Raw genomic sequence first — 18,420 nt, forward strand, 5'->3', positions numbered from 1 at the left:
CACGTAACAACATTTTGATCAATGATGGATCACATGTATGACGGTGGTTTCATAAGATTATAATATCATATTTTACTGTACTATTTCTGTGTTTAGATGTGTTCAGATTCACAAATACTTACCACTGTGCTCTAATTGCCAACAGTATTCAGTACAGTCACATGCCGTACAGATTCGTTGCCTAGGAGTGATAGGCTACCCATATAGCCTAGGTGTGTAGTAGGCTAGACCATATAGGGTTGTGTAAGTATACTCCATGATGTTTGCACAATGGCAAAATCACCTAATGACACATTTCTCTGGACATGTCTCCATCATTAAGCCACACATGACTGCACATTTGTTTTCTATCATCACTTTTCTTTTTAAAATGAGCTGTAATATTTATTTATGATTTCATTGTGGAAAGATTTGCAAAGCACAAAAGAGTAAGAGGAATATTAGAAATCCAGTAATTCAACCACTCAAAGCTAAGACTGTTAATATTATTTAGTGTATTTCCTTACGATTTTTTGGCAAACATATATAATAGAGATTAATATAATAAACTCCCCTGTATCCATCTTCTAGCATCAATAATTTTCAACTCATAGCCAAAACTTGTTTCATCTCTACTCTCATTCACATCTTTTTTCCTTCTTGTTGTATAATTTTGAAGCAATCACAAATATCATATTATAATAAACATCAAATATTTTAACACATATCCCTAAGATTGTCATGCATTTTAATGTATTATGTTTATATGGCATGTACAAAATCTCATATACTTATTTTCATCTATTTCTGATTCCAAAAGAAAGTAATTTTTAATTGAAAATTTAAAAAATTTTTTTTCGTGGTTTTTTTAACCTCTTGTTACTATCATTACTGGCACCCAAAAAATGACTTGGGAAGGCAAGATAACCACTTTGGAGATCCAATGCTTAAGCTATTGTCTCTCTCTCTGAGCACCTCTCCTGAAATGAGATAATGCATATTAAGGGCTTTGTACAGTGCCTGCACAAGTAGGAGCTACTCAATTTGATAAGATTAATACTGTCAAAAATACCTAACCCTTATTCAGGACCTACAAGTCAGCATTGTACTAAGCACTTTACATGTAGTATTGCAGGTAAGTGTCCCAGCACCTCTGCAAGTGAATAATGATATTATTCCCATTTCATAGAGGAGGACATTGAGGCTGGAAAGTTTAAGTCACCTATCTAAAATCACAGAGATAGTAGATGGCTGACATGGTATTTTAATACTATCTTGTCTAACTCCAGAGCCCATGCTCTTAACCTTGATGCAAATTTTATACAATACAAGTATTCTATAAGGAACCTAATGAATTACACAGAATCACAGAATTGATAGATTGTCATGATATTATCTAATAGAGGCCATACCTCTATCCAAAATTTATCAGAAATACTCAATTTGGAGTGAAATTAGGGCGAATACATTAGGACACTCAACTACTAAGTAATCAAATTCTCCTTGTAGCTGAGTCAAGGTATATTTTTGTCTTATTTTATTCCTTGAAGACATCTGTAAATTGTATCACAGTATATCTTACTATAGTAACCTTAACAAAGTCCAACCCAAATTTTTACTGTATCAGTAAATTTTCTTTGATATATGATCAACATCAATTTGAACAGTCTCTATGAAAGCATTTTCAGGAGAAAGTTCTAAATTCTGACCTCTCTTTTTCTCTCAGTCTCTGTAATATCATACAGATTTGTTCCAAGCACCGTCAGAGGAACCTCCATGAATTTTCTGACACTGTTCAATGGATTTGGCTGTTTCACAGGGGCACCGCTGGTGGAGTTGGTGTATCTCATCTCAGAAGGTAAAAATAGGTTCGTGGCATGCTTATATACATTGAGTTGATGACTAGGGAACGGGGAGACCAAACCTTAAGAGAGGGGCTTTGCCAGTGCAGTCTTTTTTTTTAATTGATCCACTTTTGCAATTAAGATAGAATTAAGATAGGAAATACACTCCTGCTGTATTCATTAATTTCTGGGAATTGTTTCTCTTTTGATAGGAGGAGGTAATTACAGAATGTCATGCTGTCCTTAGTGTATTTTAAAACAAACTGGTCATTATATTCTTCTTAGATCTTTCAATGAGGCCATATGCAGTAATGCCTCACAGCTGGCATAGACAATCCTCAGAAAAAGTAAGACCTGTGTAAATATAGGGGATAGGGTACCGGAATGATCTTTTTTTTTCGTCATGATTTGCCACAATTCTTGTCTATGCAATCCAAGAGAAATTGTGAATTGAATAATAAATATTTTAAAATTTTCCCAGTAGAGATTTTGGTCAGGAGAAACAACTAATCTGAAAAATTCAAATATTATTTGAAATATTAAAGTACCTACTAAAGCAAATATTAGATTAAAGCAAATTTTAAATAACTACTCTTTGGTTGCACGTGTTGGTAAAAACAACAGCCAGACAGGATGACAATATTTAAATCCGGACTTTTGAAATTTTGTTCTAAAATGTTGATATATATTTAATTTAATTTCAATGCACTTTTGCTTATTTTATGGAAATGATCACAAGTGTGTTCTCTACTTTCAAAAATACTTATTGTTGTGCACTGAAAATGATGTAAAGAAAGTGTTAGTTTCTATTCTGTTATAACAGACAAATTTAATGTACCTGCTTTCGAACTATGGAAAAAAATCAACTTCTATGAATGAGACACTCCTTTTAATACTAAACCTCCACTCAAAAAATATTTATCAAGGACCCATTCTGTTCCAGGCACCATATTTGGCACTGGTGATACCAAGGCAAGCAAAATAAACACTTGCAAGCCCTCAGAAAATTTCCAGGGGTACAAGGAAGCAATGAAATTAAAAGTGAAAAAGCCAATGATAGATACAGTAGCAGAGTTCTTGGGAAGAAACCTACTAATCCTTAATTGATGACTGACAAGGTCAAACTCTGCCCTTTCCTTAGTTATCTGAGAAAATTAAGCTGAAGTGTGTGTTGAATATTTACTATGTACTAGGCCATGTGCTACGTGGAATTGTGTGAGATATGGTCCAGTTCTCAAAGAACTCAAATTCAAACTGCGATAGCTAACTGTGTGAACGGCAGCAAGTTGCTGACTTCTCTAGTGCTCAGATTCTTCATACATAAGCTAGAGACAAAGCACTGGTATTAAGGTTTTGTAAGATAACCTTGAAAAGTCTTACCTATACTCACACCTGAAACATTTTCAGTGTTGAACGTGTTTCCTTTCTTTGCATTACTCAGTGAAGATATTTCCAAAAATTTACTAAAATAAAATTTCTAGAATCAAATCACATTTGACATATACATGAAGAACTGCAAAGTCAAATATTACTACCAGTTTATCTTTTATATAAATCTAAATGTTTCATATGCATGCTTAAGCAACTTATCTAGAGTTAGACCAAACAACCTTGGCTAAGTTCTCCCCAAGACTATCCTCACTTTATTTATTTTATTTATTTTTTTTGAGAAAGAGTCTCACTCTGTCACCCAGGCTGGAATGCAGTGGCATGATCTCGGCCCACTGCAACCTCCACTCCCCAGGTTCAAGCAATTCTCCTGCCTCAGCCTCCCAAGTAGCTGGGACTACAGGCACACACCACCACACCCAGCTAATTTTTGTATTTTTAGTAGAGATGAGATTTCACCATATTAGCCAGGATGGTCTCGATCTCTTGACCTCGTGATCTGCCTGCCTCAGCCTCCCAAAGTGCTGGGATTACAGGCATGAGCCACTGCACCCGGCCAAGACTACCCTCACTGTAGATACGAGCCACAAGTTTGGAGATTCCTAGGGCTGTCATCACCTCTGACAAGCTGCCTATAAATGTGGGGATCCCCACAGACTCCCTCAGGTATGATAATTTGCTAGAATAATTCACAGAACTTAGAAAAGTACAATACTTATAATTACTGTTTATTATGGCAAAAGAATACAAATCAGAATGAGCTAAAGGGAGAGGCACATGGAACAAGGTCTGGGAGGGTTCCAAAAGTGGAGCTTCTTTCATCCCCAGGTATGTGCTAACCACATCAATATAAGAATAATGCCAACCAGGTGAGCTCACCTGAGCTTCAGTGCCCAGTGTTTCTATTGAGACTTTATCACATAGGCATCATTGATTGAATCATTGTGAGCTCAATCTCCATCCTCCTTCTGCTCCCCAGAAGTTGGGCTGGTATATGTGGCTCAAAGCTTGAAGTCTGATCATGTGGTTGGTCTTCCTGGCTGCCCACTCTCCATTCCGGGTCATCTGATTAGCATAAATTATCTATGGGCCCCTCTCCATTCTGAGTTGCCTCATTAGCATAAACTATCAGGTGGGGACTGAGGGTCCCACCATGAATAACAGACATTCCAACCACTCAAGAAGTTGAAAGGATTTAGATTACCACCCAGGAATCAGTCCAGGCAAATTTTTTAATCACACACTATTCTTACAAAAGCATTTCACTGAAAATCTAAATTTTTATTGGGAATCTATATAGTATAGTAGGAACTTTTGCCTGCATTATTGCGTTTATTACAACAACCTTATATTATTATTCTAATTTTTTTAATGTAACGATTAAGGCAGAAAAAATAAAGTCAAGTTCTCTAGTCATCACAACTGGTAGCTGACAGAGATCTAATCCTCTTAGCATTCTGAAACCAGTTCCAACATTGATTTCAATACACCAAGCAACTTGTAGAAATCCCCAGATGTAAGGGTTTTTAAAGACATTTGTTACTTTTGCAATATAACCTCTTTGGATAGAGGTCTGTATAATACTGATAATATTCTAGATACAGTACAAAGGTAGAGAAACAAAAGTTTATGTAATTCTGGCACAATTTGGTGTGCATCAAAGGAAATTTACCAAGGACACATGGTGAGGACATCTTAGCAAGATGGGTTGTGGGGTGCGGCACTTTCTAAACTGTGCTCAAGAGAACACCATTTAAATTACCACTAATCAATTTAAGCTACATTTTCTTTTAAGTGTATTCTTTCCAGTTTATAATAATACTGTGTTATATCAAATTATAATCCCAATAAATTACAATCATAGAGTTGAATGTTGCCTTAGATCTCAACTAGTCTAACATTGTACAAAAAATACAAGATATAGTAGCATAATCTAGTGCCCAGAAAAATTCTCTACTTTGAGATATAACCTGAGTGTGCCCATCTATTGATCACTATGTTCTACAGAGTAAGTCCGAGTCTCCATTCACATAGCAGCTCTTCAAACATTTGATAAATACTTACAGAAATAATATGGTATAGTGGTTAAGAGAATAGGTTCTGGAGTCAGACCACCTGAATTTGAATCCAGGTAGTCTAGCTATGTGTTCTCAGTTTCTATTTCAGTAATGATAATAAATAATTCATTATGTTGTTCTGAAGATTAAGCAATTAATATGCATAGTAAGTGTTCAATAAAGATGGCAGTCATGACCCCTTCTATTTTATAGACAAACCACTCCAGTCTTTTCATATTGCATGATTCCTTGATTTTTCTCTATCAAGGCCCCTCCATCCATTAAACAAACAGCAACTTGTCAGTATCTTTCTTAAAAAATGACTTCCAAAATCAAACACAATATGGGTACAACCAGGGTACAAAATGGGTACAATCAGGATAAGTATGTTACTTTTATCAATCTGGACTCTCTCTCTCTGAATGCCCACAGAGATTTTGTTGACTTTCTCACAGTTAAATCCTGCTTATGGTCAATTAAAATTTGAAACATTTTTTAATTTTCAGGAGTTGCTTTCAGCTCAGTTCTACTCATCACAGTTCTTTTTTCTAATTAGATGCAGCACTTTATTTTTATCTTTAATAAATGTCAACCCATCATCCTAAGTAATAGACATTTTTGAAAATTGATTCTGTGTCATCCAGGGAATTACTAATCTTTACTTCTTTACTTGCTTTGTGTCATCTGCAAATTTGGTAAGCAAGTTCCTAGACTTCTTCCAGGTAATTGATAAAATTTTTGAATTGGACATGACCAAAAAAGAGTCTTACAGAAAATTCCTAGACCTCATTGCAAGTTAATGACAATCCATTAATCCTCTCCTTTTGAATATAATCAGTTCCCAATTCACCTAATTACTATCATTCAGCCCACAAACTTCTCCATCATTCACTAAATGACATCACAGGAGACTTTTCATATGTTTTTCTGGAAATAGGATAAGTCTCTTTGTGACAATCCCTTTAGCCATCAGAATAGTATTCCTCAATGAAAGAAATGAGGTTCATTTAGATGTTTTGGTTAGAGTAATCCTATACTGGTATAATAAATAAAGGCCCTAAAAGAGAGTGACCATAAGCATGGCTTTGGGTAGGTCAGTATCCCTCTAAAACTGGTTTTTCTTAATAAAAAACAGAAATTGTACTTCACTTTTCTCAGACAGGATGAGAGAATAAAACCAAATAAGATATTCGAAAATTTTCTATGCCAGAGATTATTTTTAAATATAAAATTGCCATACGTTATAATGGTTCATTTGGCCAAAAACAAGATCAGTCCACTCAAACAATCAGACAAATTTTTTTGACATAAGTGACCATAATGAAACAAACACTATAATTATACATTTAGGCACCCTACATCCTTCAGCATTTCATTTAGTATATAGGATATTTTCAACCTTTAAGGATTCATGTCAGCTGAGCATGTGTGCATGTGAGTGTGTGAGAGTGTTAGTATACCCGATTGGAAAAGAAGATCAGCTATCACAGTCTTCCAGTCTCCAAGCTGCATTAGTCATTTTTAGCACCATAATGGAGAATGGTGTGAATGCGGTAAATTCAAAAGATTTCTCAAAACTTGACTGTGCAGACAGATAACTGTTAGAGTGACATTTTCGGTACAAGTGAGAAAACTGATCCTTCTGGGATCTCTAACTCTGAGTGCTTTAAAGGAGAAGATACAAGACTAAACTCATCCTCCTACACTAATCATTTCAGGAATAGTTTATCTAAAAGTAGCAATGCTAATATAAGGGAATGAAGAAGTCAGTCAGACTGCTTATTTCAACTCTATCCCATTAGCAGCAAGATCAATTTCCTCACACTAACGAATTCGAACTTAAACCTTTTCATAAAAATAACAAAACAGAATTCAGTAAAAAATGACATCTTAGTTATAGACATGCAGGCGATTGAAAGATCCGAAGCAAAATATTTAAGAAAAAAAGGGATAACTGGGCAGAATCAAGAGGTCAAATGGTATATCTTCTTGTCCCTACAAGTTCCTTCTCCTCAAAATTAGGGAAAGGGGCAAAGAATGTAGCTGTTTGATTTCCATCAAGATTATTTTAAATTAAAAATGAGATCTCCTAAAAGACTCATTTAAATATCTATGATTATTGAGGCCACTGACAGTTATGTCAGCATGAATCACTGAGTCACTCTTGAAACAGGAATTTGCAGTTGCAGTAAATTTGAAGAAAATATTTATGCATCTGGAAAAGTATTCCAACTGCATTTCATGGGCTCATGCCTATTATCTAAGAGATATGCTTCTTCAAATTCAGATCTATGTCTCGGGTCCAACTTCATATGGGATTTGGGCTTACAGATTTTTAGATTCAGAGGGGAAAATAAGTGGCCTACTGCCATAATTCACCCTTAGCCAGGCCCATACTCTACTTGTCAACTGGTTTAGTGCCTTTGTTCCTGCGGCTAAGTCAGCAGGGCCCCCAAAACTCCCATAGACAAACCCTGCTCATGGTCCTCAGTCAGAATTAGATGCAAAGCCTCCCTCATACAATGGTTTTATGTATTTCAGATACAATTTATTCTATATCATTAACCTTTTACTCCACAGTTAATGCTGCACAGAGGACTTTGAGTTTATAACAGCATCAAGAAAGAGCCAGCTTCAGACTGCGGAAAGCAACAGTCCATTGCTATTGGCTCACGAGAGATAGAAAAGGCAGACATTTGAGTCAGATGAACCTGAATTCAAACTCAACTCAGCTCTCAATGAGCTCCTAGATCTTGAGCTCATTACTTAACCATACTGAGTCCCAGTTTCTCCTTCTCTAAAATGGAGTCTGTTTCTCTTTCTAGTCTTCACTAGTAACTTATCTTTCAAGCTTTTATGAGGACTAGAAGAAATAGATAAAAATCACCAGCTAAATGTAGGTGCACAAAATATAATGATTTTGCTGTTATCTTAATTTGAGTGGGACCTCAGCATCTTCCAGGTTGACTAGATGTATTATAGATATGATGTTTCGGTATGGCACTTAATTCTCCAGAAAAGAATAGATTCCATATTTGCAGAGTTCAGTTGTCCTGTTCAGCTTCAATTCCAGGTGGAGATTAGAAGAAGATGAAATTAGAAAGTGCTCTGAGATTCTTCTTGGCCTCATGAACCCATGTAATTAATGAAGCCTCCTATGCATGGCAAATTTATAAGTCTAGGTAGAGTTAGACACACATACACATGCATACTAGGAGTACCTGGAAATGGTATTGAAGCTGAAACTAGAAAGATGAGTGCAATTTAGCTTGGTAAGCCTCGGAATGAGGTTTTTCTGGTAGAGAGCACATATATCAAGGCCCACAAACAAAGAACTGGTAGGTGCATAAGAGGAACCCAGAGAAGGCCAGTAAGACGAAAATATTCAAAAAAGGAGGAAATGGCATGAAGTCACATTGGAGAGTTAGATGGGGCAAAATCACGTGGGATCTTTGAATGCAGGGATTTTACTTTTACTTGAATGTGATAAGAATGGTAACATTCAAAACACCAATGATCTACTGGTGTTTTGGGAAGATCATTATGGATCCAGTATGATTTTTGAGGGAAGAAAGAATAATTTGGGAGAAACAAGGAGGTAGAATTGAAGTAATCCAGGAAAGTCTGCAATAGTAATGAACTAGAGAGGAAGTAGGCAGATGGAGTGAAGTGAATGGATATAAGCTATATTTTAGATGTAGAATCAACGTCTTAGCAATGGTTTTGAGAAAGTCAGGAGACAGTAGGATGCAAGAGGGAGGAGGTAGTGTCAGGAAAGCATTCCAGTTTCTGCCATGAGCTACTGGGTGGGCAAAGATTCCATTTACTAAATGGAAAAAGCTGGAAGAAGAATAGACTTTAAAAGTTGCCATCCATTTGCTTTTTAACACATTGTTTGACATACCTGTGAGACATCCAAATAGAAATATCTGGAGGCCAGAAAAAAAGGTCTTTCTTAGATATATAACTATGAAATTCTATGGCACAAAAATAATGTTTGAAACTGTGGAAGTGAATGAAATTACGTAGTGTGAGTACTAAGAATGAGGAGAAAAAGGAGCCCCAACATTAGAGGTTGGATGGAAAGGAACTAGTTTGCCACAGAAAATACATAGCAGCCAGAAAGCTGGAAGGAGGGAATTATATATGTATATATACACACATATATGTGTGTATATGTATGTATATATGTATATGCATATATGTGTATTCACTGAAGATAAGAAAGAAGATGGTTTCAAGCAGAGAATAGTAAATTGTGTCAAATGCTACTATAGAATCAAGTAGGATGGAGAATGGAAGGTATTCATAAAATTTAGCAACACTATGATCACTGATACCTTTAATAAGAGCCATTTCAGTGGTGAAATGAAAACTAGATTGGATTAGGGTGATGAATGTCCAGTACATGAAAAAAAAAAAAGGCATCATGTTTAAAGAACTCTTTTGAAGAACATGAAACTGAAGATTTAAGAGATAGCATGATGGCTAGAAGGGGATGTGGGTGGAGTTGCCAGATTTAGCGAATAAAAATACAAGATATATAGTTAAATTTGAATTTCAGGTAAACAAATAACTTTTTGGTCTTTAAGAATGTCCTATGCAATATTGAGGACATACCTCCTTATACTAAAAAATGCATACACCTTCTTATACGAAAAAATAATTCCTCATTCTAAAATTCAAATTTAAGTGGGAACCCTGTATTTAAAACCTTAGGTGTGGGTTCAAGATACTCTTTTATTATTTTATTTATTTTGGGGAGGTTTTTTAGAGATGGGATCTTGCCCTGTTATCCAGGGTGGAGTGCAGTGGCATGATCATAGCTCACTGCAGCCTTAAACTCCTGGGCCCAAAGGATCCTCCTGCCTCAGTCTCCAGAGTAGGACCATAGGCACACACCACTGAGTGGCTAATTTTTTTTTTTTTCATTGTTTTAGAGATGTGGGTCTCACTATGTTGCCCAAGCTGGTCTCGGACTCCTTGCTTCAAAAGATCTTCCCACCTCAGTCTCCCCAGTAGATGGGAATATAGCAAAAGCCACCACACCTAATACTTCATTTCTGAGAGACATTTGAGTGTATTTTTGTGATAAGAATACCTGGTGTAAATGGAGAAGTTAAAAATGCAAGAGAAAGAACAGAGAATTGATGGAGCTAATGCCCTGAGGAAAGGAATGTTGGACTCGGTCAGGGACAACCCAGAGAGTGTGACTTCTTATTGGAAAGTGAATACTTCTTTCCTGAACTGAAACAGAAGACAGAAAGGAGAAGATAGGCACAGGTGCACACAGATGCATAGTTCTGATACTGGAAAGATCCTGGAGCCTTCCTTTGGCACACCCCATTTTTTTAATGAGGTATGCAGTGAGCCATCTGTGAGAGCAAAGGGAATAGGATGAGAATGGGGAGTTGGAAGAGCAAGGATTACAAACTTATTATGAAGGTATGAAAAGATGATTTAGAAGACAAGTGTTAAGATCGCTGGTGGTGGCTGGGCGCAGTGACTCATGCCTATAATCCCAGCACTTTGGGAGGCTGAGGTGGGCGGATCACCTGAGGTCAGGAGTTCGAGACCAGCCTGGCCAACATTGTGAAACCTGTCTCTACTAAAAATACAAAGATTAGCCAGGAGTGGTGGCATGCACCTGTAATCCCTGCTACTCGGGAGGATGAGAAAGAAGAATCGCTTGAACCCTGGAGGCGGAGGTTGCAGTGAGCCGAGATTACACCACTGCACTCCAGCCTGGGGCCTAGGCAACAAAAGCAAAACTCCGTCTCAAAAAAAAAAACTGCTGGTGGTGTTGAAAAGGCCCCAATTGATGTTGGTGATCATGAAGAGTGATCCCAAACTACCTAAAGCATGAATTTGCCCAGTGATATTCAGAAGCTCAATGCAGGCATAAAGATGTCTGATAGATTTTTAAATAGCCTAAAGAGCACAAGACACAGGATGAAAGGCACAAACTCTACTCTTAAAGTTTATTTTCCTCCAAATATGCAAAAGATAAGAAAGGCTTTCTTCTAAAATTATGAAATTATTATATCTACACTATTAGTAGAGTTGCAAATGAAGAACAGACTATACAAATAAGCAGGTTCTGGGCAAAAATCAGTTTTGTTATATCCATAAAATTATTTAAATTCAACATTTTACTATTTTAAATAACCCCACTTATAGACTGATTTATTAATTCAGTCGCAAATACACATTGGTTTCCTACTATGTGCAAGCACTGCTAGATGCTGAATTAATAATGTCAAGTCTGATGTTTAATTAATAAGAAGAACCTTATAGAAATATTTGACACTCAAATTAATATCAAATATATTCATTTGACTAATGCTATTACAATTACAGTTCATAGCTAATGGCATTATCGGGCTATTATCACAAAGCATTACCTCTCTTCTAAAACTCATTTCCATGATAATTCATTGAAATCATCATGAGAACACACTATCTTGATGGGTTTTTACCTCCCAATGCTCTTCAAGAGAATGAACTCACCCTTATAAGAAAGCTAGTTATGCCAAATACCACCCATGCCTGTTCTCTCTGCAGTTCAGGTGAACAATGCCTAGCAATTTCCCTACAATTTTGAAAGACACAGTGTTCCTTCCTGGAAACAGCAACCTGACTTCATTTTTATTCACAATTCCCAAGATCTGGAAATGCAAATTAAAGTCGTGATGCAGGCATTATTATCTAGAGCAAAGTATTGAGCATGTGCAGATCTGAGGCCCAATCTCAGTTCATCCAGTCACTCAACAAATATTTATTCTGTCCCCTTTCCATGACTTTAGGCAAACAGTTCAGCTGCTCTGTGCCTTTGTTTCTTGTTTATAAATTGAGGGTAATAAAAATTTGAGTCCTTATTAGATAAATATGAAAAACTGGTAGAAAAGTCAAAGTTAGAATAAAGTGGTTAGGTATTATTTCCTTCAGGCATCATGAAAATTAATGTGTTTTAAAAATTAACTCAGGTAGGAGAGCTATGAATCTCAAATGAAGCATTTAAATCAGGTTACTGAAAGGAGGAAGGAAAGAAATTAACATTTATTAAGTGTCAGTTATATGCAGATCTTGCTATATGCATTTCACGAAGACATTATTTCATTACATCTTCACAACAATTCTTTGGAGGTAGATATTTGTAGCCCCATCATATATAAGACGAAAATGAGGTCAGAGAGTTGCATAAGTTGTCCAAATCACATGGCAATGGTGGATTCCTGATTCCAAAGCTCTTTTTACTACACTAGTTTTATTTCCTGTGGTACAGAAGCACATCCACCCTAGAGACAGACTGTTACATCTTTTTAATTGCACCCTTTTTCGCTCCCAAGCAAAAAGCACATAGTGAAGTAGAAGGCGTGCCTCAGATAAAGCAGAGTATAAAATCCATTTCAGTTTTGTCTCGACAATTTTGGACTTTTGCTAGAACATCAGCACTACAAAATAACTTAAAAAAATCTAATGAAGTCTGAGGGAAATAATTGCTCACTGTCTCCAACTATCTTTTCAAGAGATTCCAAAAGGCACATTTTAAGACTTTCATAATTCCATTACATTCAGAATAAAACAGTAGTTTGTAAAGAGGGGAAATATTGCATCTTTCTCCAAAGAGAGATAACAGAAATCTGCCTTGAATCAAAAGCAATATGCTATAGCACTTAATGTCACATATGCTTGAAGTATCTGGTAAACCTCTGATTTTGGTGGGAGATGGAGTGACATATTGCTGAAGTGAGGAAAGGTGCATATATATGTGTATATATGTGTGTATATATATGTGTGTATATGTGTGTGTGTGTATATATATATATATTTATATATGCACCTTTCCCTTCTTATGGAATATTTAGGTTATTTCAAATTTTTCATGCTATAAATATTACTAAGGTAAGCATCCTTTTCTGTAATCATTAAGTACATAACTTATTCCCTCCTTAGACTAGAATCCTGGAAATGGGATTATTCCTTCAATGAGGATAAATATTTTAAAGACTATTGAGAATTAAAGCAAAATTGACTTCTAAAAGACTGCATCAATTATGTGCCATTGTGAAATGATAATACTTGCCTCAAGATATTTTCAGCCCTTAGCATAATATTTTGATCTTTGTCTATTTGAGTGGAAAAAATTATATTCCATTGCTACTTTAATTTGCATTTTTAGAGTGTAAAATTGAAATGTTTAATGTTTATAGAACATTTTTATCTTTTTTATGATGTGCTTAGTCATATTCTTGGCCTATTTTTCTTTTGGTCTTTTTTTGTCAGTTTATATATGCTCATGATACTGTAAGAATATTGTGATTTATGTCATATTTATTGCTAGTATTTTCCCAGTTTTAACTCAGCATTTTATTTCATAAATTTATTTTATACAAGTTTTGCTGCTATATGTAATCAAATCTCTCCATCTTTTTCATTATGATTAATTTCATTGCATTTATCTATGGTTGTATAGTTTTAATGGTTTCACATTTTGGATTAATTTTATTATTCATGTGGATTTCATTTTGGCTTTATTAAAGAAAATACTTATTTGCTTCAAACAACCAACATTCACAACAGTATTTAATATACGTTGTGAAAAGTTGGTTAAACTTTAAATATTTCACAACCATACAGTAAGTGAAATGAAACTAATCAGTTTTACATATTTTAACATATTTTTAGATGATCTTGGGACTGTTTCAGGGCTATCTTTCTGTCCTGTTCCATTCAGCTGCCTCTTTATTTTAGCTTAGTATCACTCTCCTTTTAATTATTATAATTTTATGATATATAGTTTATATCAGTTATTACTCATACTTTTTGGTTATCTTTTATTTATGAAAACCACATTCTCCATGGCTTATACTTCTAGATGAATTTCACATTTTTACTATTTTTTCTCCAATTTTTTTTTTTTTTGAGATAGTATCTTGCTCTGTTGCCTAGGTTGGAGTGCTGCAACCTCTGCCTCCCAGGTTCAAGCAATTCTCGCGCCTCAGCCTCCCAACTAGCTGGGATTACAGGCTTCTGCCACCATGCCAGGCTAATTTTTGTATTTTGTATTTTAAAAAATGTATTTTTTAGTAGAGACGGGGTTTCACCATGCCAGCCAGGCTAGTCTCGAACTCCTGACCTCAAGTGATCAGCTCACTTTGGCTTCCCAAAGTGATGGGATTACCAGCGTGAGCTATTGCACCCGGACCCCAATCCTATTTTTATTTTAATAAAATGAGTAAAACTTGTAAGTTAATTTTAGAAAAACTAAAGTTTTTGCAACAGGTAGTGGTCCAAGTATATAACATACTTTTTAAATTTAATATTTCAAAATTGAGTTCAGTAAGGCTTTTTCTTCTTCATATATATCCTGATCATTTCTTGTTGAAAGTATCATAGACATTTTATACATTTTTCCTTTTTGCTATTTGAACTGAATCATTTTCCCTCATTACAACTCACTGAGGTGATCATTGTTATACAGGGAGATTATTACTGTTTATTAATGTGTATGTCTTCATCTGCATCCAATTTCATAAACTTAGTAAATTTATAAGAGTATTTCAGTTGACCCTTTTACTTATTCAGCAAAATTAATCTTCAAGTACATGTAATTTTTATCCTTATTTCCAATATTTACTCCTATGCTTTGCATCTTTCTCAGGACCCAGAGCTTACAGGGCAATGGTAATACCAGAAGACAGTCACATTATATCTTGCTCATGATCTTAATGAGGATATCTTATTTTTTTATTAAGTATATTTGTAGAATATTCCTTCTCATTCAAAAACTTTATTCTTGTTTTCTAAGAGGTAAACAAATCAGTTTAAATTGTATCAAATGTTTCTTAAGTAGCTATTAAGATCACCTTATGATATTTCTTAATCATAAGAAAGTGGACCTATCAGTAGGGTGCATTTAATTAATAAATTTTTCAATATTAAATCATCTTTATATATGTGCAATAAACAATACTTGTTGGCAATTATGATTCTTTTGCTATGTTCTGGAAAGATCCAGAGAAAAGATCTATTTTTTTCCGTGAAAATTAAAAAATGCCTAATATCTCTCTTTTTTTCTTAAATTGCATGTTATTTTTAATTGACAAATAGTAATTGTATATATCTATGGGGTACAATGTAATGTTTCAATACCTGCATACATTGCGGAATGATCAAATCAGTCTAATTAGCATATCCACCACCTCACATAATTATCATTTCTTAGTGGTGAAAACATTTAAAATCTACTCTTTTAGCAATTTTGATATATACAATGCATTATTATTGACTATAGTCACCATGCTGTATAATAGATCCCCAGAACTAATTCCTCCTGTCTAACTCAAACTTCGTACCTGTTGGCCAATATTTCCCCTTCCCCTACCCACTCCCCTTCCCCACTTCAGCCTTTGGTAATATCACCATTACTCTCTGCTTCTGTGAGTTTGACTTTCCTACATTCCACATATAAGTGAGATGATATGGTATTCGTCTTTCTGTGTCTTGCTTATTTCACTTAGCATAATGTACTCTAGGTTCATCCATGTTGTCACAAATGACAGAATTTTCTTCTTTTTTAAGGCTGAATATTCCATTGTGTATATATACCACTTTTTAAAATGCATTAATCCATTGATGGGCACTTCAGTTGGGTTCATATCTTAGCTATTGTGAACAGTACTGCAACAAACTGAGAGTATCCTAAAATTTACAAACGTTTCTTTGATATACTGATTTCAACTCCTTTGGATATATATCCAGTAGTAGCATTGCTGGATCATGTGGTAATGCTATGGTAATGCTATTTTTAGTTTACTGAGGTACCGCCATACTGCTTTCCATAATAGATGTACTAATTTGCATTCTCACCAATAGTGTACTAAGGTTTCGTTTTCTCCACATCCTCATCAACACTTATCTTTCATCTTTTTTGTAACATTCTAACTGGTGTGAGGTGATATCTCATTGTGGTTTTAATGTGCATTTCCCTGATGATCAGTGATATTGAACAGTTTTTTATATACCTGTTGCCCATTTGTATGTCTTCTAGGAAATGTCTATTCAGGTCATTTGCCCAATTTTCGATTAGCTATTTGGGTTTTTTCTTACTGAGTATCTTGAATTCCTTACATGTTTTGGATATTAGGCCCTTACTTGATATATAATTTGCAAATATCTTTCCCAATCTGTGGGTTATCTCTTCACTCTGTTATTTCCTTTGCTGTGCAGAAACATTTTAGTCTGACACATTCTCATTTGTCTATTTTTCCTTTTATTGTCAATGCTTCTGTTGTCATATTCCAGAAATCATTACTTAGACCAATGTCAGAAGTTTTACAGTTCTAGTAGTTTTACAGTTTCATGTCTTGCATTGAGGCCTTTAATCTATTTTGAGTTTATTTGTTCGTATCTGGTATAAGCATCCAATTTCATTCTTCTGCATGTAGATATACAGTTTTCCCAGCACCATTTATTGAAGAGATTGTACTTTCTCCTTTGTTTGTGTTTTAGTCCGTTTTCATATTGCTATAAACAGCTGCCCAAGACTGGATAATTTATAAAGGAAAGAGGTTTAATTGACTCACAGTTCAGCATGGCTGGGGAGGCCTCAGGAAGCTTACAATTGTGGTGAAGGGTGAAGGGGAAGCAAGGCACCTTCTTCAAAGGCAGCAGGAAGGAGAATACTGAGTGAAGAGGGAAGAACCCCTTATTAAACCATCAGATCTCCTGAGAACTCACTCACTATCATGAGAACAGCATGGGGAAACCACCCCCATGATTCAAATACCTCCACCTGCTCTCTCCCTTGACACATGGGGATTGTGGGGATTACAATTCAAGATGAGATTTGGATGGGGACACAAAGCCTAAACATATCAGCTTGTTCTTGGCACCTCTGTCAAAAATCAGTTGTCTGTAAATGCACAGATTTATTTCTGGACTCTACTCTGGTCCATTTGTCTATGTGTCTGTTTTTATGCCATGCTATTTTGATACTATAGCTTTGTAGTATATTTTGAAGTCAGGTAGTGTGATGCCTCCATCTTTGTTTTTTGCTCAAGATTACTTTGTCTATTTGTGGTGCTTTGTGGTTCCATATAAATTTTAGGATTGTTTTTTCTATTTCTGTGAAAAGTGTCATTGGAATTTTGGTAGGGATCTTAATGTCTCTTTTTAAAAAGTAATTCTTCGTAAGTTTTTCCTACCATTATTGGTCATTAAGTATTTCCATTTCTTCTTGGTTCAACTTTGGCAATTAATGTTTACCTAAGTACTCATCTCATTTCCATAAGAGTTTTGACTGTAAAATAGCGTACGCATAACTAAACATTGTTATCTCCTCTGTATCTCTTGTTATATATTCTGATTAGATTTGCCAGTTTTATTTATTTTGTCATATTTTCTCCAATGAATCATCTCTTTGAACTATTAAATCTAAAAATGTTTAATATATTGATTTCCTGTTCTCATCTCTATTTCCTTACTCCTACTTTCCTTAGATTTGTTTTATGCATTTCCTAATTTTTTGTCTTGAATGTTTATCTGATTTATTTTAATTCTGACTTTAAAAATGAAAACTTTTGTGCCTTTAAATGTGCTTCTGGGTAGAGTTTATATCTGTATCTCTAAATGTGTAAATGCAATTTCCTCATTCTCTTCATTTTCTAAATACTTTGGTATTGTGGGTTTCATTTTTTCATTGACCAGTTAGTTATCCAAGAGGCATATCTTCAATTTCTTGGAGGTTTAGTTTATTACTAATGTTATTGAAACTTCTGTAAGAGGGTGAAATATTCTTTCTCCATACTAAACAATGTTGTGATCTTTATTAAACACTTATCAATCACATTTATTTAATTCTCTACATCCCTTCTTTGACAATTTGATCAAAAACTGACAAGAATATGTTATAGTCATTGATAAGAATTACCTATATATCATTTTTTCCAAAAGACAACAAATTTTTTTATGATTTCATTACTTAAGGGAAATCCACTAGCATATCTTCAATTTGAATTGTGTTTTTTATCAATATAAAAAAATTTTCAGTGTCCCTTTAAAATGTTTTTTCCTTTGAATTCAACTTCGCTGAGATTAGTATTTTCCAGTATTTTTTGTCTTTGTCTTATGAGTTTCTCGTTCATTAT

General features: G+C 34.9%; 1 protein-coding gene across 1 annotated transcript in view; it reads left to right on the forward strand.

The window, feature by feature from the left end:
• Positions 1-18,420, forward strand: part of SLC15A5 (solute carrier family 15 member 5) — an 89,984-nt gene that overhangs the window by 59,972 nt on the left and 11,592 nt on the right. Inside the window, exon 7 of the mRNA XM_055280509.2 lies at positions 1,706-1,837. Coding sequence (XP_055136484.2) covers positions 1,706-1,837 — 132 coding nt within the window. The remainder of the gene's footprint in view (positions 1-1,705; positions 1,838-18,420) is intronic.

This window comes from Symphalangus syndactylus, chromosome 5, assembly GCF_028878055.3.
Source record: "Symphalangus syndactylus isolate Jambi chromosome 5, NHGRI_mSymSyn1-v2.1_pri, whole genome shotgun sequence".
In the NCBI taxonomy this organism is placed as follows: Eukaryota; Metazoa; Chordata; class Mammalia; order Primates; family Hylobatidae; genus Symphalangus; species Symphalangus syndactylus.